The sequence below is a fragment of the Orcinus orca genome, chromosome 7 (assembly GCF_937001465.1).
Source record: "Orcinus orca chromosome 7, mOrcOrc1.1, whole genome shotgun sequence".
Taxonomy (NCBI): Eukaryota; Metazoa; Chordata; class Mammalia; order Artiodactyla; family Delphinidae; genus Orcinus; species Orcinus orca.
Genome location: NC_064565.1, coordinates 58449857 through 58476329, shown reverse-complemented (window position 1 = coordinate 58476329; position 26473 = coordinate 58449857). Strand labels below are relative to the sequence as shown.

Here is a 26473-nt window from a genome sequence, read left to right as displayed (position 1 = left end):
AACTGCCATAGGAGCAAAAAAAAAAAAAAGTTGTGAATGGGCATGCCACCAGCAACTAAAGATTAAATTTATTTTGATTTAGGGAACATTCACTTTTAAGATGTTAGTAACAATGCTAAATGTAAACAGACTGAAATGTGCCGCTTATAATTGGCCCAAAATACTAACACTACTAAGAAAAACCCACTATTAAATATGCAGTATTATTTTTTAAGTTCAATAATGTGAATTTTCTTTAAAATTAAGCCGAAATTACTGCGTTTAAAAAACACACACACACATTAAACATTTTTTAATCTAACCATATTAATTAAACACACACATATACACACAAATACTTCAGCATTTGTCCCCATTTCCAGTTAAAGCCATATTGCTAGTTAATGCAAATATTATATACTTCTACCTCTCTTTGAAGAACTTTAGGCCGACGTGAACTCTGGCAGATTAAAGGAAAAAGATGGGTGAGGCAAAAGTTGCTTAGATATATCAGAGGAAATAAAAGACAATTTAAAATTATCTACAACCACATTTATTTTTCTTTTGGATATGATAGGATGATCTAAATGACACAACCCAACATAACAAAGTCTTTCCTTTTTTTTGTTCTCTCTTTTACACTTACTTGTAAAGAACCCAAGCTATCAGAGCTGGTACTTGCAGGTGAGTCTCTCTTCACTTCCGGAGCAGTCTCTGGAACTCTCACTCTAACATAATTTATAAAGTGTCGCATGTTTGATACTAAGTTACTACCAGGAAACCAACTGTCATGACAACGTTCTGGTCCACCTACTGATGCCTAAAACATAAACATAATGAATATCAAACCTTGCCAATCTGGTCTAAGGTACAATGGAAATGTAACAAGCCCAAATAATAGTCTATTGCCTGTCATATTCCTGAATCCCTTATAGTCTCGTTCACAAATCACAAAGTGCTAATAAAACCAAATACAAACACAAAATTTTAGAACAAATTTCTCAGTACTAATATAGGTAAGTCCAATGGAAGTCAGTTAAACTTCTCCAGAAAAAAATACACTTTTCAATTTGGAAATACTTAGTACAGAATATTATTCATCAACCATTAGGAATAACTCATAATACAGTCAAATAATGCTAATTTGGACTAACTGTAGAAGAAAGTCTGAAAAATCAACCAAAAGTCTGACTTACTCTTAGAGGAATCGTAATGACCTTTTAATATCTATGAAAGAATATATGTTGACTCAACTTAGAATATAAAGTACAGCCTAGTCTTTTTACTTGTCTGGTTTTTTCTTGTTTGTTTTTTTGCTGTTATTATGTTGTGTTGTATTCTGTCTTTTTGGAGGGAGGGGATGAGGAAAATATCAATTAATTATAAAATCAATTTGTAGTGACAATTACTTTTATGGAAGTGATACCTATAAAATCCTGAAACAGATTAACAACTTGTATTCTTAAGTAAACATTCTCCCTTATAACAATACTTACTCCATTAACTTAAAACCTTTACAGAAACAATTTGCTATTCAAAATTAATCCCTAATCAAATTATTAGAATTTCTAGACTGAATTCCTAACATAACAATTATTTACCAGTAATCAATGCTATTAGCATAACACCAAAAGTGCACTAACCACGTTTCTTAGATCTACATATTATGAATTACGAATTTCAAATTCAATAATTCTACAAATGGAGTTTAATGTATTAGTGAAACCTCTGAAAGAACATATGTACGTGAAGATTAAAAAGGGCCTTTTCCAATAGTTCTTAGGAAGATTTTCATCTGAGTATGATGAATCCATAAATACCTTTCAAGATGACATACAACCTTTTATTAAGGCATGTCGTAACTTTAACATTTAAAAATACAAGAAACTACTTACCTCTTCATCTGATTCCTCTTCAGCTGAATTTTCAAGTCCTAATTCAATCAGATATAAAACCATGCAGAGTACATGTTCTGACAGATTTTGATGATCCATCAAAATCTTTAAAAAGGGAAAAGATGCCCTGTAATTACTTTTTTCCACAAAACATGTTTCACTTAAATATCAAAAAATATTTTAATGCTATAGATGAAAGTAACATAAAATACATATACACATATATATGTGTATGTATGCATATGTACATATATACACATATATATACAAAATTCATAATCAGATACGTAAATAAAGCCATACCTTGGTGAAAAGACAAAACTAAAACCAGTAAAACAGGTTCCCTCTCAAGATCACACAGTATTTTAGGCAATATCCAGAGATATTAGTTCACTGATTTCCTAAAGGTTAAGACATTAAATAATCCACTAAAACCATTATTATAAAAATACTAGTATCTAATAAAGTAATTTAACAAGACTATTTTACATTCTAAGTTGCTGACACTCTTCTCCTGATGACAAAGATATCAGATAAATAAGTTTGTTAAATAGGATAATTCATGCAAATGTGTTTGGCATAGCACCTGGCATATAACTGGGAGCAAAATAATTGTTTATGGACCATTAATATTCTTAAAATCTGTCTCTAAAATTAAAGTTCTGAACCTGAGTGTTTTGTGCTGTTGTGTAAATGTGTATGCAATGTGTGGTTTATATGAGTGAGAAAGGAAAAAGAAATGCAAGTGGTTAGGAGAGAGGCTTCTCTGAGGAAATACTGATAAATCTGACCTTATACACGGAATACACAATGCAAGCCTTACACAATTTATGCAGGACTTTGGGGCTAACCTACACCAATCACTCATTCAATATGATGCAACAAACTATTAACCAGAAGACACATAAAATACCATAAGAAAAAAACAGCCTGGCAACTATCATGTTGTCTTCATTATTTAAAAAAAAAAAAAGCCATCTGGTCAAACTATGGAAGGGGTAAGAGGAAGAGCTTCTGCGGGGAGTGGCATTGTCAGCTGCAGATGAGACTACAGAGAACAAAAAAAGAGGCCAGTCTAGGCTGAGCCTAGCAGAAACTGCCCAAACGGCAGAGGGAGCTCGGAAAGGACTTAGTCACTTAGGAGCTAATCTATTGTGACTAAAAAATAAAGACTTTCAGTTCACTGACTTTCTAATGCTTATTCTGACTACTGAAAAGGCTTTTCCATTCATATTTTGTGTGGCACGGTGGTGAGGAGAATAGACTTTCAAAACCTTTTAAAAACCTGTTTTTTTATACAAATTCTGTATATACTTATCTATTTGACCTTGAGCAACATCTGGCCTTAAGTTTTCTCATCTTTAAAACTGGAAGAGTAGTCCAGAATTATTGCAAGGATTACATGATCACTATCTGTAACTTGCTTCATACAGTATCTAGCAATTGGTGTTCAATAAATAGTAGATAGGAGGTATGAATAGTGGGAGGAGCAAGAACAGTAAGAGGGGACTGAAGGCTGGGAGGCAACAAAGGTCATGTTTTCTAATCCAGTACTTTACAGGGAGGAAACCAAGCCTCAGCCACACACTCCGCTAGCACAAGCAATACTAGAACAGTTTCAAACTCCCAAGGATTGCCTATCATTACTACTCTGCCTCCTCTTAATAAATAGAGCATTACTAGCTAAAATCAAATAAATTTTGGCTTGAAACCCTATGGCATTACATCTTACAGCTTCAAATGAGTAACTTAAGGGCTAAGAAAAGAAAAAACTTTATTAGGTACTACAAAAAAAAATAAAAATCGTTTCTGGGGATTTTTATCAACATGTTCTATATTAAAGTTTTTTAATATTAAACATGGCAGGAGATGAAATGGTTTACTGACACTGATTTTTAGAAAGTTGACCTGCCAATGCAATGTCAATTAAAGGTTCTTCTATTATCATAAAAGTCATGAAAACTATTACAAAGTTGAGATTTTAAAAAATTTGTTCATAATAATCTTGTAACAATATTGCCTTTCTATTTTTGATGAAATATTATTTTTACAGTAAGCAAATAAAAAGGTTGAAAAAATTTAACTTGAAAGGACACAAATCATTTGCAGTAGGCGTCTTTAATTTTTAAATCAAGAACTACTGACATTTATTATCTGTAAGATGTTACAGAAAAACCCAAAGAAACTTTTTGCCCAACCCAATATATGTACTTAGCTTCACTATCTGAACTGGTTATTTAATCTCTAAAACTTAAAAATCATATCTGAAAAATGAGAATAACAACAGAACTTTCACACATAAGGAAGTTTCCTAGAATTAAACAAAGTAATGTATATAAGTGTATATAAAGTATTTGAAACAAAATCTGGCACTAAGTAGACATTCAAAAAAAAATCTATTTGTAAAAAATCAAAACCACAAATATCTTTTTAGTAAGAAAAAATATTCTACTTTTTTTAATGATAAAAGGACATTTTAAATCATTTTACTGAATAATTCTCTTAGAAATTAATGAAAATAAACCATTCAAGATGTTTTTTTGAAGCGCATGTCTAAAATTTTAACAGGAGTAATTTTTACAAGTAAAACAAAAAACTGGTCATGGGGTAGAGTTAAAAAGAATAGGGGGTACAGAAATCTAAAAGTTATATTTGTTTACACAGCAAACAAGAAAAAAACTAAAGTGTCTACTTAACTAAATTTAATTTAAGTAATTTAAATAATGCATATGTAGTAATTGTAAATTTGCCTAACAAATAGGCTTACTTTTTTAATTTAATTTTTCAAGTTCTAATTAGAAAGAAGAAACAATAGTTTTTTTTGTATCTAACTGTATAATGTTTATCGTGTCTAGTTACTTTATAAATGTCTATAGTTATTTTACCTATATAACATGAGTATAGTTTGTCTTTCATTTCTTATCCAGGTTAGAACATAAATATGCCTGTTATATATATATATACACATACTCCATGATATTATGTATACAATTTTTGAGTACACAACTAATGTTAGCCAAATAAGTAAGTCCGTTCTGTGTGAGAAGACCCAAGGATAAAACAAATTCTAGGTAACAAAAAAGTAAAAGCATCACCTTTTGAGTTTCTAAGGTATTTAACGAAAGAAAATCCTTAATGGTGTCACTTAGGAGCCCATTCAAATCCCTCCATGTCACATTCCTGATCAGAGGAAGAAAGCCAAGAGAACAAGCCTAAACACAGGGTCACTGGCTCCTATGGCTGCCATGTTAGTTTTGTCATTTTAGTGGATTCTGGTGGTTGTTTGGTCCCTACTGTTCATTTCATTCTTCCTGTACTCACACAATATTTCACTTCTTGTGGCACAGAAACCATAAAAAAAATTCCTATCTGAAACTGATAATATGAATAGTTTCCCCCCAAAAATGGTATAGCTGTTATTTTCAACTTAGGTTTGAAATTACATAAAGAATACAATTCATATATATGTGATTATGACATATCCTCACACATCTTAAACATATAAATACACTTTACTTTATAAATAGTATTTTTATGTAAATATTATCCTTTAGCACTTTTATTTACAAATTATGGTAATAAATTCTATTCTGAGTCTTTCTATTTGAATTACTACTGTACCTTGTAAAGCAGAGTGAATAGCACAATGTGTAAAGTTTTACAGTGCAAAAGTCTCATGAGACCTTTATAGCTGGGATGGAGTGGCGTCCTTTTCTTATAGGGAGGCCAGGGATTTCCAGGGAATTTTCCACTCTGTTTTAAACTGTAAAAATAAAACAATACTAAAATTAGATGATAGACTCAAGATTAAAATGTAATTTAAATAGTGATTCCATAGCTTCATCACACACTATATATGTTACTTTAGCACTTTTTGGAATAGCCTTAGGTACAGATCATAACTTCCTCTACCTTTTTCTGGATGTATCACATTATTGATTCATTACCATTGAACTCACAGCCAACAGCACTATAACAGCCTGAACAAAGCTTATCTGAAAACAAATTTTCTCTGTAAGGCACATCAAAGCCTTCTTGCCCTCCGGAACACTAAACAGCACTGTGGCACTATACTTGGGGACCATTTTAAACAACGAAATCACCAAAGGACAAAAATGCAAAAACATAGCACTAAATTGACCATGAAAAGGACACGTTTACAGTATGAGCTGAAACAAGAGGGTAGAGTTTTGCTTTGTTCCACTTCAACCTAGGTGCCCTCTGCATATCCACTGAGATCTGTGACTAACCAAGAAATTGCTCCGAGTATTGATTTCGGGCATAAACATAAATTTTACCAAGTAGCCAAATTTGCAAAATAGAATTTGCAAATAATGAGGATCAATTGTATATGACAGAATTAGCATTACAAATCAGTGAGAAAAGGATGGATTGTTCAATAAATAGTCCTGGAGCTGGTTTTCTGTAGGGGAAAAAAATAAATAAATCACTACTTCACTCTACATATAAAAATCAACTCCAGGTGGATTAAAAATCCAAATATAAAAGTAAAACTTTAGAACTGATAAACTTTAGACAATCTAACAGAAAAATCATCGAAGAATAATCCATACACCAATCTCATACCAAGAATCATGAAGGGAAATGAATAAGTTTTTTTTAAAGGCTCAACCTCACCCAGTAATCCAGAGAATGCAAGTGAGTTATACATTCAGCACTTGAAGTTAAAATGACAGAATGAACATAAATATTTAATTTTACTTTCACTCAAAACTCCAATAAAAATATAGTAATGGTATTTCTTAAAGGATGAAAAGCACCAGGATGAAGAAAATCCAAAAAAAAAAAAAAATGCAAACTTTTGTCAATCGGAAAGCAAATGAATACATGTTGACTCTAGTAAACCTAAGAAAGCCAAATCACAGGAAGGCAATGCGGACAGCTGAGAATCAACCCCAATTACACTGCAGAATCCTCAAAAGGCTCAGAAACTGGAAACATCTGGTTCTTCAATAACTGGAGTTGGGTAGATAGGAGGCTAAAATGAGGATTGCATGAAAACTGCTTCTTCCCCACCCCAACAGAATTCTGGCTAGAGAATTCATCTCTGGAGAAAGTAAAACGCAAGCACAGTTAAGGGTAGGAGGATGGGCGATTAAAATCATCGTATGCCTAGAAAGTCCATGTGTCCTTTGAGAGCCACTGAGATTTCACCCTCTTTATGCAAATTCCTTCTTAGAAATCTTTGTCTCTGAAGTTTTCTTAAGCTATGGTATTGACCTAAAACAATAGGAGGAGGTATGGCCAAGACCAAACTGCTTGAGTCCCATTATTCTTGCATTTGGAACACTCTCTATGGCAGAATGTATTGTTGTTCCCAACTGTTGGATCACTTCCTTAAAAGAGGAATATGCCATGTGACATGAGGTGCCTCACTGCTGGTACATTACATATTTCCACCCCATCACCAGGCTTAATGTGAGCCAGTAGAATGTGAGAAAAATGACAGAGGAAAAAAAAGAAAGTCATCATATGCATTTTGACTCAGAGCACTTAGGCTCTGACTCCATCCAGTTCACAAAAAAATGGCAGCCAGACCATTACCTTCTAGGCAATATTTGAAAATACTTCTCTGAGGAATCTGACAAAACCAAAAAGGAAGTTCTAAAGAGACTAACATAAGGGCTTCTCAACAAACCTGCCTGCCCAAATCACACTATGTTAAAGCTCAGAATCTACAAAGATCCACCAAGGCACGGAGAGCTCTTCACCACAAGCAGCCAGAATTATCAGACATCCAAAGAATGCAGCTAACATAAAAGCTAGAGACTGAACAGTAGAAAACTCAACTTAGAGGAAACAAATATCATGTAGGGAGGGGGAAAAAATCTTAAAAATAATAAATTACAAGGAGAGGCAACATGGTTTCCTGTTACATGGGTTTGGAAGGGGAAAGTCAGTACAGCCCACATACCCCGTGTTAGCAGAATTTCCTGACATATGAGGTGAGAACACCTAGAAACAGGAAAGAATGAATTCATAGTTTTGTCTCCCTATAGGAGATGATTTTTCCTGAATATCTTCTGAGACAAGGACAGGAAAAGTTGACCTTTTCAGCATTTCAAGATCCTTCTGCCTGTGGGTATGTTAGGAGCAAAGGCATATTCTCAAGATGCTGATGTGATTCCTCAACGTAATATCGATGAGAAAATGACCCAGACAAGACGAAGAAGAGGAGGAAATGGCAGCTTCTCAGGGACTGTTGACATTCCAGGATGTAGTCATAGAATTTTCCCAGGATAAGTGGGAATTTCTGGACAGCACTCAATGGGAATTGTACAGGGATGTGATGTTAGAGAACTACAAAAACGTGGTCTCCTTGGGTCCTGTCTCTAAGCCAGACCTGGTCACCTTTATGGAGCAAAAGAAGGGTCCCTGGGATGTGAAGGGAATGGAGACAATAGCCATACACCCAGGAACTGGGGACCCCACCCAGGTGGAGGATGGTGACTTCAGGCTAAGCATAAGATTCCTGGGGCACCACCCTGTTTCCTCACCACCAACCAACCAGAAGAAAGTCACACACCCTGCAGCCCTCACCCCATATTTTGCCTATAAAAACTTCTCCCTGAAAACCATGGGGGAATTTGGGGTTTTTTACAGCACAAGCCACCTGTTCTCTTTGCTTAGCCCTGCAATAAACCTTTCTCTGCTCAAAAAAAGAAAAAATTACCATCAACATACCAAAGAAATGAATTGCATCTATGATTCAAGAAGAGGATGCCATTAAGTTTGCTTTAAAAAAAAAAAACCAGTTTCTATATAAAACTATAGTGGCTACATATAAGCATAATTTTCAAAGCAATCTCAATAGCCTATGATTAAATGTTTCAACTATTCTATTTCATTTAGCATAGAAAAGCAATTTTTAGTTTTTATTTTATTTCTTTGTTTGCTTTAAGCACTAGGCCCCTAAATACGCAGCACCTAGATTAACAAAGTGTTCTGAAATAAAGGTTATATATTTGTTCAAGGCAGCAGGTAATACACCATTCTGACTGCTCTTTTCAAAATCATTAATGAAATAATGCAAATGAAAAGCTACATGACAACAAAAAAAAATTTTAAGTGACTCAAACCAACACTTAATTACTGACTAGCTTGAGACATAAATGACATATATAAACTCATACATCATACTTTAAAACATGGGCCAGCAGCCATTAACTTTCAAGATGGGAGATGGGAAGCAACAGAAATATCAGAAATTACAGTTCAAAAAGATTTGCTTTCCAGCTGAATTTAAAGTAACCACTACATAAAAATCACATTTGTCTTTTGGAAATGGACAATAGTTCCAACACTGCCATTAACAAACGTATTTCACTGAACTTCTCTGTACCACAATATCCTCATATGTAAAATATAACAATGAATTGAATGGATGGTTTTCCAACTGTTGGTTTGTTTTTGTTCTTGTTGTTTTTTGGTTTTGTTTTTTTCATTTTAAAAGCTGAATTGCCCATTAAGGGGTATTTGGAAGGGAGTGAGGAAAACGGGATGAGCCACCTCCACTCTCTTAGGCCTTCTGTTGCTGTTGCCCAACCCCCTCTTCCAGTGATGGCTCCAAAGACATTTCTACAGAAGCTGGAAAGAAGATCTTGAAGGGCTTTTCCAGCAATAAGATCCTAAAATTCTAAAGGTCTAAACATCACACAATGAAAATGGCTTATTTTCACTTAAACTCTCAGCACAAAAAAATTTTAAGAAACTTACTTTTCATTCATTTAGCAATTACTGATTATCTACAAAGTGCCCTGCATCAAGGTAGATTCTAAAGACATAATAGCAGGACTTCCCTGGTGGTGAAGTGGTTAAGAATCCGCCTGCCAAAGCAGGGGATAAGGGTTTGAGCCCTAGTCCGGGAAGATCCCACATGCTGTGGAGAAACTAAGCCCATGTACCACAACTACTGAGCCTATGCTCTAGAGCCCACGAGCCACAACTACTGAGGCCGTGTGCCACAACTACTGAAGCCTGCGCATCTAGAGTGCATGCTCCGCAAAAAGAGAAGCCACCACAATGAGAAGCCTGTACACTGCAACGAAGAGTAGCCCGCTCGCCACAAGAAGAAAAAACCTGCACGCAGCAACAAAGACCCAGCACAGCCAAAATAAATAAATAAATAGAGAGGGACCTTCGAGATGGCAGAAGAGTAAGACGTGGAGATCACCTTTCTCCCCACAAACACATCAGAAATACATCTACATGTGGAACAGCTCCTACAGAACACCTACTGAATGCTGGCAAAAGACCTCAGACTTCCCCAAAGGCAAGAAACTCCCCACATACCTGGGTAGGGCAAAAGAGAAAAGAAAAAAACAGAGACAAAAGAATAGGGACGGGGGCTTCCCTGGTGGCGCAGTGGTTGAGAGTCTGCCTGCTGATGCAGGGGACACGGGTTCATGCCCCGGTCCGGGAAGATTCCACATGCCGCGGAGCAGCTAGGCCCGTGAGCCATGGCCGCTGAGCCTGCGGTCCAGAGCCTGTGCTCCACAACGGGAGAGGCCACAACAGTAAGAGGCCCGCATACCACAAAAAAACAAAACAACAACAAAAAGAATGGGGACGGGACCTGCATCTAGGGGAGGGAGCTGTGAAGGAGGAAAAGTTTCCACACACTAGGAAGCTCCTTCACTGGCAGAGACGGGGAGTGGGCAGGGGGGGAAGCGTCAGAGTCACAGAGGAGTGCAATAACAGAGGTGCAGAGGGCAAAGCAGAGAGATTCCCGCACAGAGGATCAGTGCCAACCAGCACTCACCAGCCTGAGAGGCTGGTCTGCTCACCAGTGGGGACAGGTTGGGGGCTGGGAGTTGAGGCTCCTGCTTCAGAGGTCAGATCCCAGGGAGAGGACTGGGGTTGGCTGCGTGAACACACCATGAAGGGGGCTAGTGCACCACAGCTAGCCAGGAGGGAGTTCAGGAAAAAGTCTGGACCTGCCTAAGAGGCAAGAGACCATTGTTTCGGGGTGTGTGAGGAGAGGGGATTCAGAGCACCACCTAAATGAGCTCCAGAGACAGATGCAAGCCACAGCTATTGGCGTGGACACCACAGACGGGTATGAAACGCTAAGGCTGCTGCTGTAGCCACCAAGAAGCCTGAGGGCAATCACAGGTCACTAACCATACCTCCCCTCCCGGGAGCCTGTGCAGCCCGCCACTGCCAGGGTCCCCAAGATCCAGGGACAACTTCTCCAGGAGAACACACTGTGCGCCTCTGGCTGTTGTAACATCATGCCTGCCTCTGCCGCCGCAGGCTCACCCCGCATTCCGTACCCCTCCCTCCCCGTGGCCTGAGCGAGCCAGAGCCCCCTAATCAGCTGCTATTTCAACCCCATCCTGTCAGGGCGGGGAATAGACACCCTCAGGCAACCTACATGCAGAGACAAGGCCAAATCCAAAGCTGAACCCCAGGAGCTGTGCAAACAAAGAAGAGAAAGGAAAATTTCTCCCAGCAGCCTCGGGAGCAGCAGATTAAATCTCCACAATCACCTTCAAGTACCCTGCATTTGTAGAATACCTGGATAGACAACGAATCATCCCAAACTTGAGGTGGTGGAATTTGGGAACAACTGTAGACTTGGGTTTGCTTTCTGAAGCTAATTTGTTTCTGATTTTATGTTAATCTCAATTTAGTATTTAGGGCTTATTATCACTGGTAGATTTGTTTATTGATTTGGTTGCTCTCTTTTTATATATATATATAGATAGATAGATATTGTTTCCTTTTTCTCTTTTTGTGAGTGTGTATGTGTATGCTTCTTTGTGTGATTTTGTATGTATAGCTTTGCTTTTACCATTTGTCCTAGGGTTCTGTCTGCCTGTTATTTTTTTGTGTGTGTTTTTATTTTTATTCTTTAGTATAGTTTTTAGTGCTTGTTATCATTGGTGGATTTGTTTTTTGGTTTGGTTGCTCTCTTCTTTCTTTCTTTTTTTTTTAAAATTACTCTTGTATTTTTTTATTTTTAATCATATTTTTAAATTTTTTTTTTAATAATTTTATTTTTTTTTCTCTTCTTTCTTTCTTTTTTTTTCTCCCTTTTCTTCTGAGCCACGTGGCTGACAGGGTCTTGGTGCTCTGGCCGGGTGTCAGGCCTGAGCCTCTAAGGTGAGATAGCCCAGTTCAGGACACTGGACCACCAGAGACCTCCCGGCTCCACGTAAATTCAAATGGAGACAGCTCTCCCAGAGATCTCCATCTTAACGCTAAGACCAGCTCCACTTAATGATGAGCAAGCTACAGTGCTGGACACCCTATGCCAAACAGCTAGCAAGACAGAAACACAACCCCACCCATCAGCAGAGAGGTTGCCTAAAATCATAATAAGGTCACAGACACCCCAAAACACACCACCAGACACGGTCCTGCCCACCAGAAAGACAAGATCCAGCCTCATCCACCAGAACACACACACTAGTCCCCTCCACCAGGAAGCCTACACAACCCACTGAACCAACCTTAGCTACCGGGGGCAGCCACTAAAAACAACGGGAACTACGAACCTGCAGCCTGCAAAAAGGAGACCCCAAACACAGTAAGTTAAGCAAAATGAGAAGACAGAAAAACACACAGCAGATGAAGGAGCAAGGTAAAAACGTATCAGACAAAACGAATGAAGAGGATATAGGCAGTCTACCTGAAAAAGAATTCAGAGTAATGATAGTAAAGATGATCCAAAATCTTGGAAATAGAATGGCGAAAATACAAGAAACGTTTAACAAGGACATAGAAGAACGAAAGAGAAAACAATGATGAACAACACAATAAATGAAATTTAAAATTCTCTAGAAGGAATCAACAGCAGAATAACTGAGGCAGAAGAACAAATAAGTGACCTGGAGGATAAAACAGTGCAAACAACTACTGCAGAGCAGAATAAAGACTGAAAAGTATTGAGAACAGTCTCGGAGACCTCTGGGACAACAATAAACGCACCAACATTCGAATTATAGGGGTCCCAGAAGTAGAACAGAAAAATAAAGGGACTGAGAAAATATTTGAAGAGATTATAGTTGAAAACTTCCCTAATATGGGAAAGGAAATAGCCAATCAAGTACAGGAAGCACAGAGAGTCCCATACAGGATAAATCCAAGGAGAAACACGCCAAGACACACATTAATCAAACTGTCAAAAATTAAATATAAAGAAAAAATACTAAAAGCAGCAAGGGAAAAACAACAAATAACATACAAGGGAATCCCCATAAGGTTAACAGCTGATCTTTCCGCAGAAATTCTGCAAGCCAGAAGGGAGTGGAAGGACATATTTAAAGTGGTGAAAAGGAAAAACCTACAACGAAGATCACTCTACCCAGCAAGGATCTCATTCAGATTTGATGGAGAAATTAAAACCTTTTCAGACAAGCAAAAGCTAAGAGAATTCAGCACCACCAACCCAGTTTTACAACAAATGCTAAATGAACTTCTCTAGGCAGGAAACACAAGAGGAGAGAAAGACCGACAATAACAAAACCAAAACAATTAAGAAAATGGTAATACGAACATACATATCGATAACTACCTTAAATGTAAATGGATTAAATGCTTCAACTAAAAGACACAGACTGGCTGAAGGGATACAAAAACAAGACCTGTATATATGCTGTCTACAAGAGACCCACTTCAGACTTAGGGACACATACACACTGAAAGTGCGTGCATGGAAGAAGATATTCCATGCAAATGGAAATCGAAAGAAAGCTGGAGTAGCAATTCTCATATCAGACAAAATAGACTTTAAAATAAAGACTATTCCAAGAAACAAAGAAGGACTCTACATAATGATCAAGGGATCGATCCAAGAAGAAGATATAACAATTGTAAATATTTATGCACCCAACAGAGGAGCACCTCAATACATAAGGCAAATGCTAACAGCCATAAAAGGGGAAATCGACAGTAACACAATCATAGGGGACATTAACACCCCACTTTTACCAATGAACAGATCATCCAAAATGAAAATAAATAAGGAAACATAAGCTTTAAATGATATTTTAAACAATATGGACTTAATTGATATTTATAGGACATTCCATCCAAAAACAACAGAATACACTTTCTTCTCAAGTGTTCATGGAACATTCTCCAGGATAGACCATATCTTGGGTCACAAATCAAGCCTTGGTAAATTTAAGAAAACTGAAATCGTATCAAGTATCTTATCCAAACACAACACTATGAGACTAGGTATCAATTACAGGAAAAAATTTGTAAAAACCACAAACACATGGACACTAAACAATACGCTACTAAATAACCAAGAAATCACTGAAGAAATCAAAGAGGAAATCAAAAAATACCTAGAAACAAATGACAATGAAAACATGACGATCCAAAACTGATGGGATGCAGCAAAAGCAGTTCTAAGAGCAAAGTTTATAGCAATACAGTCCTACCTCAAGAAACAAGAAACATCTCAAATAAACAACCTAACCTTACACCTAAAGCAATTAGAGAAAAAACAACAAAAAAACCCAAAAGTTAGCAGAAGGAAAGAAATCATAACGATCAGATCAGAAATCAATGAAAAAGAAATAAAGGAAACAATAGCAAAGACCAAAAAAACTAAAAGCTGGTTCTTTGAGAAGAAAAACAAAATTGATAAACCATTAGCCAGACTCATCAAGAAGAAAAGGGAGAAGACTCAAATCAATAGAATTAGAAATGAAAAAGGAGAAGTAACAACTGACACTGCAGAAATACAAAGGATCATGAGAGATTACTACAAGCAACTATATGCCAATAAAATGGACAACCTCAAAGAAATGAACAAATTCTTAGAAAAGCACAACCTTCTGAGACTGAACCAGGAAGATATAGAAAATCTAAACAGACAAATCACAAGCACTGAAATTGAAACTGTGATTAAAAATCTTCCAACAAACAAAAGCCAAAAAACAAAAGAATTCACAGGTGAATTCTATCACACATTTAGGGAAGAACTAACACCTATCCTTCTCAAACTCTTCCAAAATACAGCAAAGGGAGGAACACTCCCAAACTCATTCTACGAGGCCACCATCACCCTGATACGAAAACCAGACAAAGATGTAAAAAAAAAAAGAAAACTACAGGCCAATATCACTGACGAACACAGATGCAAAAATCCTCAAGAAAATACTAGCAAACAGAATCCAACAGCACGTTAAAAGGATCATACAACATGATCAAGTGGGGTTTATCCCAGGAATGCAAGGGTTCTTCAGTAAATGCAAATCAATCAATGTGATACACCAAATTAACAAATTGGAGGAGAAAAACCGTATGATCATCTCAATAGCTGCAGAAAAAGCTTTTGATAAAATTCAACACCCATTTATGATAAAGGCCCTCCAGAAAGTAGGCAGAGAGGTAACTTACCTCAACGTAATAAAAGGCCATATATGACAAACCCACAGCCAACATCATTCTCAATGGTGAAAAACTGAAACCATTTCCACTTAGACCAGGAACAAGACAAGGTTGCCCACTCTCACCACTATTATTTAACATAGTTTTGGAAGTTTTAGCCACAGCAATCAGAGAAGAAAAAGAAATAAAAGGAATCCAAATGGGAAAAGAAGAAGTAAAGCTGTCACTGTTTGCAGATGACATGATACTATACATAGAAAGTCCTAAAGAGGCTACCAGAAAACTACTAGAGCTAATCAACGAATTTGGTAAAGTAGCAGGATACAAAATTAATGCACAGAAATCTCTTGCATTCCTATACACTAATGATGAAAAATCTCAAAGAGATATGAAGGAAACACTCCCATTTACCACAGCAACAAAAAGAATAAAATACCTAGGAATAAACCTACCTAAGGAGAAAAATGAACTGGATGCAGAAAACTATAAGACACTGAGGAAATAAATTAAAAGATGATACAAACAGATGGAGAGATATACCATATTCTTGGATTGGAAGAATCAACATTGTGAAAATGACTCTACTGCCCAAAGCAATCTACAGATTCAATGCAATCCCTATCAAACTGCCAATGGTATTTTTCACAGAACTAGAACAAAAAAATTCACAATTTGTATGGAAACACAAAAGACCCCTAATAGCCAAAGCAATCTTGAGAAAGAAAAACGGAGCTGGAGGAATCGGGCTGCCAGACTTCAGACTATACTACAAAGGTGCAGTAACAAGGACAGTATGGTACCGGCACAAAAACAGAAATATAGATCAATGGAAAAGGACAGAAAGCCCAGAGATAAACCACACACATATGGTCACCTTATTTTTGATAAAGGAGGCAAGAATGTACAATGGAGAAAAGACAGCCTCTTCAATAAGTGGTGCTGGGAAAACTGGACAGCTACACGTAAAGAATGAAATTAGAACACTCCCTAACACCATACACAAAAATAAACTCAAAATGGATTAAAGACCTAAATGTAAGGCCAGAGACTATAAAACTCTTAGAGGAAAACATAGAACACTCTATGACAAATCACAGCAAGATCCTTCTTGACCCTCCTCCTAGAGAAATGGAAATAAAAACAAAAATAAACAAATGGGACCTAATGAAACTTCAAAGCTTTTGCACAGCAAAGGAAACCATAAACAAGATGAAAAGAAAACCCTCAGAATGGGAGAAAATATTTGCAAATCAAGCAACTGACAAAGGATTAATCTCTAAAATTTACAAGCAGCTCATGCAGCTCAATACTGAAAACACAAACAACCCAATCCAAAAATGGGCAGAAGACCTAAATAGACATTTCTCCAAAGAAGATTGCCAACAAACACATGAAAGGATGCTCAACCTCACTAATAATTAGAGAAATGCAAATCAAAACTACAATGAGGTATCACCTCACACCTGTCAGAAAGGCCATCATCAATAAGTCTACAAACAATAAATGCTGGAGAGGGTGTGAAGAAAAGGGAACCCTCTTGCACTGTTGGTGGGAATGTAAATTGATACAGCCACTGTGGAGAACAGTATGGAGGGTCCTTAAAATACTAAAAATAGGGCTTCCCTGGTGGCGCAGTGGTTGAGATTCTGCCTGCCGATGCAGGGGACATGGGTTCGTGCCCCGGTCCGGGAAGATCCCACATGCCATGGAGCGGCTGGGCCCGTGAGCCAGGGCCGCTGAGCCTGCGCGTCCGGAGCCTCTGCTCCACAACGGGAGAGGCCACAACAGTGAGAGGCCCATGTACAGCAAAAAAAAATAAAAAACTAAAACTGGAACTACCATACGACCCAGCAATCCCACTACTGGGTATATACCCTGAGAAAACCATAATTCAAAGAGTCATGTACCACAATGTTCACTGCAGCTCTATTTACAATACCCAGGACACGGAAGCAACCTAAGTGTCCATCGACAGATGAATGGGTAAAAAAGATGTGGCACATATATACAATGGAATATTACTCAGCCATAAAAAGAAACGAAATTGAGTTATTTGTACTGAGGTGGATGGACCTAGAATCTGTCATACAGAGTGAAGTAAGTCAGAAAGAGAAAAACAAATACCATTTGCTAACACATATATATGGAATCTAAAAAACAAAACAAGAAAACAAAATGGTTTTGAAGAACCTAGGGGGAGGATAGGAATAAAGACGCAGATGTAGAGAATGGACCTGAGAACACGGGGAGGGGGAAGGGTAAGCTGGGACAAAGTGAGAGAGTGGCATGGACATATATACACTACCAAATGTAAAACAGATAGCTGGTAGGAAGCAGCCACATAGCACAGGGAGATCAGCTCGGTGCTTTGTGTCCACCTAGAGGGGTGGGATAGGGAGGGTGGGAGGGAGACGCAAGAGGGAGTGGATATGGGGATATATGTATATGTATAGCTGATTCACTTTGTTATAAAGCAGAAACACACCATTGTAGAGCAGTTATACTGCGGTAAAGATGTTAAAAAATAAATAAGATTTTTTTTAATGCTAAAAATAAAGACATAATAACTTTAATTTACCTAATTATTTTTCTCTATAATTTTTCAAAACGCCTTTCTATTACCTTCTTGAAATAAAAAAGAATCACACTAAGTAAATCAGTTTTGCCACTTTTGTTCCTTAAAACTAAAAGAAAATGCAAATGACCAATAGCCAATAAGCCCTACACTTTAGGCTTATTGGCCAGTTGTGTTATATTAAGAACTGAAACGGTCAATTATACAGTCATATAAGTGATATCACATAAAGGAAAAAGATGTTATATTTCATATACAAAATAAATTTCAAAAAAATTTAAGTTTTACATAGAAACAAACACATTCTTCACGGATATATTTATCTTAAATATACAAAATATTGTTGTATTAATATAATATTGCATATAAAATTTCAGAGATTAATTTATAAGAAAATGATTTTAATCTGAAGTTAAAGTGTATTTGTTATCTGTTATTATTCTTTTATTTAAATACACATTTCTTTAAACAAAGATTTTTAAACTGCCAAAAAACATCACAGCAATTCAGACATATTTCTAAGAAACTATACAGACATTGTACAGGAACTCAAAAGCCAAATGAGGAGAATGAGATTATGAGAAAAAATAGCAAAATAGAAAAGAGGAAAATTTAATAAAAATAGCTCTACAGATATGGTTTTCATTTTTCAGCATGAACTACTCAAATTTACTTACTCAACAAATATATGCTGAATGCCTTTTTATATGCCAGCACTGAGATAGATTCTGAAGATATAAAAGAGACACAGAGACAAAAATATCTTCCCTCAAGGAACTAAGAGTCTAGTAAAAACCTACAAAGCAAACAAATAGTTACAAAGCTACACGAAAAGCATAAAAAGAGGTTGCTAAGAAAGCAGAGAGAGGAGAATCTCAGACTATGTTCCCACGGGTTTTAGAGAAAGGTAGAGAGAGATGCTGAACTAAGTTTTGTTTTTCGTTTTTGTCTTTCTTGGGGTGGGGTGAGGGGAGGGGAGAATATGCTAAACTTCTACACTATAAACTTTCTTCAGAGGTATCTATGATGGTTCTTAAATTCAGCATATATCCATTACTGCAAAGTCTTGGCAAAAAGAAGTTTCAATTACACCCAATATCTGTATTTACACTTTGATGGTTATATGAACAAATATTTTCTCAAGATCAAAGACATTTGTATCATTTTAAACTTGTTTTCAAAATGTTTAACTAAGCACAAATAAACTTAGCACAAATAAAAGGCGATATCCTATAATGTTCAGCAATAGATTAACTATTTAATGTTTAAAAATAGGAGGAAATAATACATTAAAAAATAGTCTACGACAATATAAAACTGAATTCTCCATTAAAAAGATATCCTTCAAAATTTTTCGGCAATTATCAACATTTTAACTACTTTGTTAAATATTTACAAATAAAATTCATTTTACTTTGGCTGTTTTCCCAGTTGTCAAGAACACAGCAATATTACCACATTTTTTGTACCTACCCATCATCTCTGACATCAGACAATTTTAGTCTCTTAACTTGTGCCTCCTCTACTGCTTTAAAAGTAGGACAACACAAAACCAAGCTTTGAATTCTCCTGGTCAAAGAGCAACTAAATAAGTTTGTTATTTTTTTACATTTATTTGTGATGTTTTATAAAATTTATTTTTATCAGATTAATGTCAGGTTTTTGGATCAAGATCTTGAGAACATAAATCTCAGCCAGATTATTTTTTAATCTTAAAATATTTTCTCCTCTAAAGATTGAGTATATTTTAATGAGAGCATATCACATTTGTGTTATAACCGAAATTTTTCTCTATAAACACAAGATATCCATTATTTTACTGACTAACATAACGTACTTACAATGCTGTGTATCTGTCCATTGCAGACTGCACGTCTCTACGGTAAACTGTTCGAAGAATGACCATGACGGGGTCAAACTCATGATCCCAGACTTCAGCTATTATTCAAAAGAGAGTAGAAACAAAACACTGACTTCTTAGGAATAAAGTCAATCTCTAATGACTAATTACATTTAAGTATATCTTATATTTAAAAGATGGGAAAGTTTAATTTGATTATATATTTGCCTTAATAAGCTTGATGCAATGACCACTTTTCTAAATCAAAAATTATTTCGTCACTATAATGTTCTCTTAAGTTCAGCAAGAACTAGTGAGCAAGAAGTTTTATAATGTGATAACGCCTCACCATAAAAGTTTAGCTCACTTTTTTTTGTAAAGTGCCAATGAGAAAGTAAGAAACACAATGCATTAACATTTTTGAAAGTATTCGAAGATAAAAATGTGAAAGCTGGATTAAAAAATTAATGAGCCATTGATTTTCAAGAGCTTAGTTTATAAACACTTTTTGGTTTATAAAACATTTGTTCTTTTGCTATAATTGATCTCCTTACCTTCTCCACAATTAGGAACCATTATCCCATGTGTAGTATATGTACAATTGGTGGTACACAAGATGATTTTAAGTATTAAGTGCACAAAGCTTATGTTAATAGCTATATAATTACATTAACGTGTACTAGAAAATTGCACAAATAAAACCTGTGATCTCACTAATAATCATGCTTAGGATGAGAATTCTTAACATTTCTTAACATTTGAACCTTAAGCATCTCTCTACACATCTACTATAATTTCAACTTTCTGGCATTAAAAAAAAATGTTAACAACTGTCCCTATTTCATGTAACAGGCCATCTTAAATTATCATAAGTATGATTTAAGATCCTTAAGATAGGTCTTCAAAAAGCCACAGAACCTTTGTTATTAATTCTATTATCTGTTTTTGTCAGAATTATAAAACCATTGAAATGGAAGAAAACGTCAGTGATTAACTAACTGGTCCAGGAGGCTTCAGTGTTCCAAGAAGTTGGATTTCAACAGAGATTTACCAGGGGCCACTTTAGGAGCAAGGAGATGGTAAAACAGATGAGAAGCTATGTCCACTAACCACGCTCACTTTAACAAGAGTAGGTTTGCTTTTATTGCTTTTGTATAACAGATTCACTTAAGGCTTAGTTCCCCCAAACTAAAGGCTTATCTTAAACATTTTTTTAAAAAGCTTAAAAAACACTGATCTATTCCAACTCACTCATTCTACAAATAAGAAGTTAAATCCAAAGATAAAACACTGACTTTCTCAATATCGCACAACTGGCTAATACAACTCAGTACTGCATCTGAATATGACACCCAATTTCTTGATTCTAATCTTCAAATGTCCAGTGCTCTGTCTCAGTGTCTCAAACTTAACTGTGTGTGACAATCATCCTTTAGAGCTTGGTAAAAAAGGAGATTTCCAGAATTAATCCCCAGAGATCTGGATAAGAGCAGATTGGGGTTGAGGCATAGGAACGTGTATTTTAATAGGGACCGCGAATGAGTGACACAGATTATGCTCACATCACACTTTATTAATAAGCACTGCATTATACAAGAACATCACTCTACTTCTAAGCTCATCTAAATTTTAGATACAAAGTGTTCTCTACAATAAAGAAATACTGTGCTTTTTCTTTAATGGAATACATTCCAACCAGAGACTCTGGATTGTTCTTGCTACCTTTGTGAACTCTCTGAAAAATCACACATGACAAGGTTTATTTTGGTGTGTTTTACCAAACATGGTACATGCTATTTACAACTACTAAGTGGACATCAGTTTTTCACTTAGACAATGAGTGCTGAGGGGGGCAAGAAGCATGTAACTGCTACTTCCTTCAAAATTTTAACTTAGATTAATGAAAATGTGAAAGAGAAGAAGAAAAGACCATGAATCAGGATTCCACCTACTTCTGGCTTTTGTCAAGCATGTCATCTACAAATCCAGGGGGAAAACTTCAGAAAACCAACCACTTACAGAAAAGGTTTCTATGTATTTACACAGGTTCAAAATGTATGAGAATGTTATCAGTATTCCACATAGATTCTAACTGTTTCAAGTTAAAATTTGGGTAGTGAGAATTATTTCAAAATCAAATTTAAAGGGCAAATACATTCAGAATGTTTGTAAGTATATATTTTGCTTCATAATTTCTGGTTCATTTACAGTTCATTCACTTACAAAAATAAACTGGAGTTCATATATAAAGTTCCTTTTATAATTTAGAGTCATCTAAGAAGTCTTATTGTAATATAAACCATAGGTTTGTAAATAAATGGAACCAGTATCACTGTACACCATAAAAGACAAACATACATCTATAAGCAAGTTGAGGGGAAAAACCAAAGCTGAACAAATAAAAGGCAAACATTTTGTTTCAATATACACAATGAAACTTCAGAAAACTGATATTTGAAAAAACACATTTATGTATATAAACATACCTTTAGGAGTATACATGCCTTGTTGCATAGAACCTCCAGGTTCAAAAACAGGAGCCTTAAAATCAGCTACAGCTGATAAAACTGATTCAAAGCTATAACTTCCTGGAATAATGCCACTTTTGGGATTTGGATTTTCTGGAATATGATGTATGTGTCAAGGAAAAAATTAATAACTAAAAGTCAGATACTTAATCTTACCAAGGTATTCTAGTTTCTAACTTCCTTTGCTAAAATATGCAGAGTAATTGGCTGTAATACATAAAGTCGGCCACAAGAGGGCTATATAATATAACAGTTCAATAATAACATTTTATTAACTGTGAATTAAGATAGCTTAATCTAGAAGCCTACTAATAAATTACATGCTGAAGTAGCTCTGAAGTATATTTCCCCCAAAACAAATTAATACAGTTTCAGGAAATGAAAAAAAAAAAACTTTTAAAATTAATCTCCATTTTCATCCTTTTGCAAATAAAGTTGTAATTTCCCTTAGAAAATCAAACCCAGTATACTAAAAATCAGCCCAGATTTTTATGAGCAAAGATTATTTTTCCAAAAACACAAAATGTCATCCTCAAAATAAGAAGGAAAAAGATACTAAGCAAATTTTTTAAAAAGAAGAAAACCACAAAGATTCTTTCCTCTTCGTTTCACATTAAAGCTACATAATTCTTCTAAATTCAAAGTTACAGAGAATGCTTTTGCTCTTTTGCAGCACTAATACACAGTATATAATGGCTGAATGAAATCATCAAACAGTATCAAATTGTTGGCTGCTTAAGAAAATCTTCAAGGTTATCAAATAGGCATTTCTAATAGGAGCTATTTCACAAAATTTAGCCAATTATTTCAAACATAATCATAATGTACAAATTAAACTTAGTCAAAAATTCACAAATAAATTTTATCACAAAATAACATGATGATCTTTGTCTAAAATTTTATGAACAATAAATCAAAAAATAATAAAGTATCCATTGTATGCTCAGTCTTATACAGAGAACCATAAATTTTTAAAGTTTGTAGACAACAGTCTTTTGCCTTTAAAAACCTCTTGGTTTAAAACTGAATTCTAAGAAAAAAATCCTCAGAATGTTTAAAGCTCTGGTAATAATAATGATAAGATATACCTCTAAATTTTAACCATGAATTCCAGCCTGGCTAAAGAGATAAAGTAGACCTAGCTGCCTTTCACCAAGCGTCCAGCTCCCTTTCACTATTGCTGTCCTTAAAAGTCAGATCCTGGGGTGCCCAGAGCCACCAGTCCCGAGGCCTAACCAAGGTCTAATAAGAGTACCCTGAGGGCTTCCCTGGTGGCGCAGTAGTTGAGAGTCCGCCTGCCGATGCAGGGGACACAGGTTCGTGCCCCAGTCCGGGAACATGCCATGGAGTGGCTGGGCCCGTGAGCTATGGCCGTTGACCCTGCGCGTCCGGAGCCTGGGCTCCACAACGGGAGAGGCCACAACAGTGAGAGGCCCGCGTACCGGAAAAAAAAAAAAAAAAAAAGAGTACCCTGAGAGACGACAGAGGCAAAAAAAATCTACCAGTGGTCTTGAACACAGAACTGAACAAACAGTTGGAGTTTTTCTCCATATTATTTTTCAACTTCAAAAAAAACCATTTTAGTCAAAAAGTGACATATCTCTAATCCATGAATACTACTTAAAACTTAGATCCTGCAACTAACAGAAAATTAAACTTTTAAAAGGATATGAGGTCCAGCAATGAACTATGTGTTCTGTCATTCATACACAGCTGGGCTACCATCTCTGCTCTGAGAATCTCATCATCAGACATTCCTAAAATTAAAAATAGAATTAATAAATCTGAATATCTATATATTATAAAGAAACAACTTACCACACAATTTATTAAGCATAAATACCAAAAATGAGATGCTTCCAAATTTAAAGAGCAAAGAATACAATGCCCCAATATAACTGCAGTTTAACTACCCTGATATTTGCAGTTCCCTTAAGGGGTTTTTTAAAGGATATTCTAAAAGGAGTGTCAACGGTAATACATCCTTTCCTTTTTTTCCATAAGCCAGTTATTACCACAAGGACAGGGGAGGAAATGGAGGTTAATAGTTAATACGCAAGTATTTGTATTAGTGCTTTTTACCTAAATGTAAACGAAGACTCAAAAGAATCACAAGAAATGTAAGAGCGCCTTCTAACATGGATCTCTCATGCTCTGCATCAAGTACTGTGTTTTGATGTTGTGAAGCCATTGTCAACAAATCCACTACCTTAAATCTATTAAAAAAAATTTGAGACAGATTTTTTAAAGTTAAAACAAAATTAGTTTAAATTCCAAATACTTCCTAATACCTGTCTTAATAAAAGTATGCTTACCTTTCAAAGACAGATGAAATAAAATAATCTGGATCAAGTCTAGATGCACAAACCTTTAAAAGACAAAAAATAAAACCCACAATCTTTATTTCTCAATATTCAGTTTTACTTCTTTCTTTCTTTTTCCAGCCACGCCACGCGGCTTGCAGGATCTTAGTCCCCCAACCAGGGACTGAACCCGGGCCACAGCAGGGAAAGCACCAAGTCTTAACCACTGGACTGCCAGGGGTTTCCCCAGTTTTACTTCTTGTGTTAATCATGTTTTTTATTTTCTGTATCTTCTGATGTTGTGGCATCTAGGGGGGCCCTACAGACCAGGAGAGAAACTACCCTTCTAAAGGCTAGCTAATTCCAAAAGATAGTAAACAGCTTACCTGGGAGCAAGTCTCTCATATGCAAGTCCCTCATGCCCTTTATTTAACTCACATACCAAGCCAATATTCCCCCTGGCCCCCTGCCCAAGGCAGGTACCAGATAGCCTTTATGCCCCAGAGCCCACCAAAATTATTCAAACTAGCCAATCCTAAACTACTTCCCCTGCCCTGCCTTGTCGTTCCTATGGAAACCCCAATAAAGCTTCTGGTCTAGGATTTCCCCTCACTCCTCCTTCTGCCTCCTGACCAAAATGTAACGCTTCCCCTCTGGTCCTCCGTAGTGTGGCATGCCCCCTTCCTTTGGAAATTATAAGTAATAAAATTCTTCTTTCAATAGCACTGACCTCTCCATGTCATCATTTAGTCACCTCTATAAATTAAAATCCCACAGGTACAAATGAGATACTTCTAAAGTACAACATCTGCATCATCAAGTTGGCTTACCTGTAATAGGTAAATGTCAGGATCAATCATGGAATTACAGAAATGAGACTGGACATAGGTCATGGCTTGTCCTTTGATTTGCAGACCATTTCTTACCCACATATTGCTATGGATTTCGGCAAGACTTGCCTAGTAAAACAAAAATTAAGTAAATTGGACAAAGAAGTCATCTAAAGTCAACCTTTATAAAATCATGTTACAATAAACAATCATTTCAAAATATTTTATAACTTAATCACAGCATAAGCCTGACATTCTGTCCAATGTTTAAGATATTTAATTCAAATATATAATTTTAAATTTTATGATGATCATTATATTTTATACAGTCCCTTCTTCTGGAGTTTATACATGAGTTAGTTTTCCATGATGACTCCTGGATACATTTATAACAATATTCACTGAAATCTTTAATGAGGAATCACTGACGATTACATTTAACTTTTTCCTCTTCAAAAAAAAAAAAAAAAAACATACATAATGCTTAAAGAAACACAGGAATAAGCATCAGACAAGCTAACTGTTCACTGTTCAACATCAATGAATATAATCTATGACTTTAATTCACCCTAACTCAACCTTCAATGTAGTCATTTTCTAAAATTTGGCAAGAGCAGATCAGATTAGAATAAATTTTCTTACTATATTAATATTTAATTCTTCATGTATTTATGTCCTGTGTCAACTAAAACTAAGCACAGTCATAACTTCATCTCTTATTTGTTCCTAACTCCCAGAGGTAAAGTTCAATAATGGTTAACAAATCTAAAATTTCCAGGAAAAATAAACTGAAGTGCAAATCCCTCTAATGTATATAAAAGGTGGTCCACAAAATCACAGTGTTAGAAATGAAAGAAACCACAGTGCCTATGTAGGCTAATTCTTCTCTCTTTTCTCTCCTCTCACTTTATAGATGGGGAAACTAAGAATCAAGTAGGTAAATCACTCCAAACAACATAGATAATAAAATAGTGGTGGCACCAAGGCTAGAATTTGCTGGGTCTCCTGACTCCCAAAACAGTGCTGTAGTATGTTAAACCCCCCCCCATAAGTAAATATAGTGAAAAGAATTCCTGGGGAAATTATAACTAAATGTAAATCTCATTTAAAAAAAAAATATATATATATATATATATATATAATCTGGCA

General features: G+C 35.9%; 2 protein-coding genes across 10 annotated transcripts in view; one reads left to right on the top strand and one right to left on the bottom strand.

Annotated features, from left to right (window-relative positions):
* Positions 1 to 26473, bottom strand: part of UBR3 (ubiquitin protein ligase E3 component n-recognin 3) — a 233013-nt gene that overhangs the window by 111837 nt on the left and 94703 nt on the right. For 6 of the 9 annotated variants that reach the window (XR_007478396.1, XM_049712251.1, XM_033423543.2 and 3 more), the window contains exons 14-23: positions 25325 to 25453; positions 24507 to 24559; positions 24274 to 24407; positions 23863 to 23948; positions 22150 to 22291; positions 19665 to 19761; positions 5496 to 5637; positions 1875 to 1979; positions 626 to 799; positions 407 to 439 (exon numbers count right to left, since the gene is read on the bottom strand). Coding sequence is in view for 8 of the 9 variants with exons in the window: in XM_049712251.1 (XP_049568208.1) it covers positions 407 to 439; positions 626 to 799; positions 1875 to 1979; positions 5496 to 5637; positions 19665 to 19761; positions 22150 to 22291; positions 23863 to 23948; positions 24274 to 24407; positions 24507 to 24559; positions 25325 to 25453 (1095 nt within the window). In the remaining variant the exon portion in view is untranslated. The remainder of the gene's footprint in view (positions 1 to 406; positions 440 to 625; positions 800 to 1874; positions 1980 to 5495; positions 5638 to 19664; positions 19762 to 22149; positions 22292 to 23862; positions 23949 to 24273; positions 24408 to 24506; positions 24560 to 25324; positions 25454 to 26473) is intronic. The other 3 variants (XM_033423541.2, XM_033423546.2, XM_033423542.2) reach the window with 1 other exon arrangement.
* Positions 8077 to 8625, top strand: LOC117200520 (zinc finger protein 813-like). The gene has a single exon (XM_033423702.2). It carries the CDS (start codon positions 8077 to 8079, stop codon positions 8623 to 8625), a length of 549 nt encoding a protein of 182 aa, XP_033279593.2.

Bases quoted from the DNA above. Each gene is read 5' to 3' on its own strand.
- LOC117200520 (XM_033423702.2), top strand. From the start codon at position 8,077: ATGGCAGCTTCTCAGGGACTGTTGACATTCCAGGATGTAGTCATAGAA.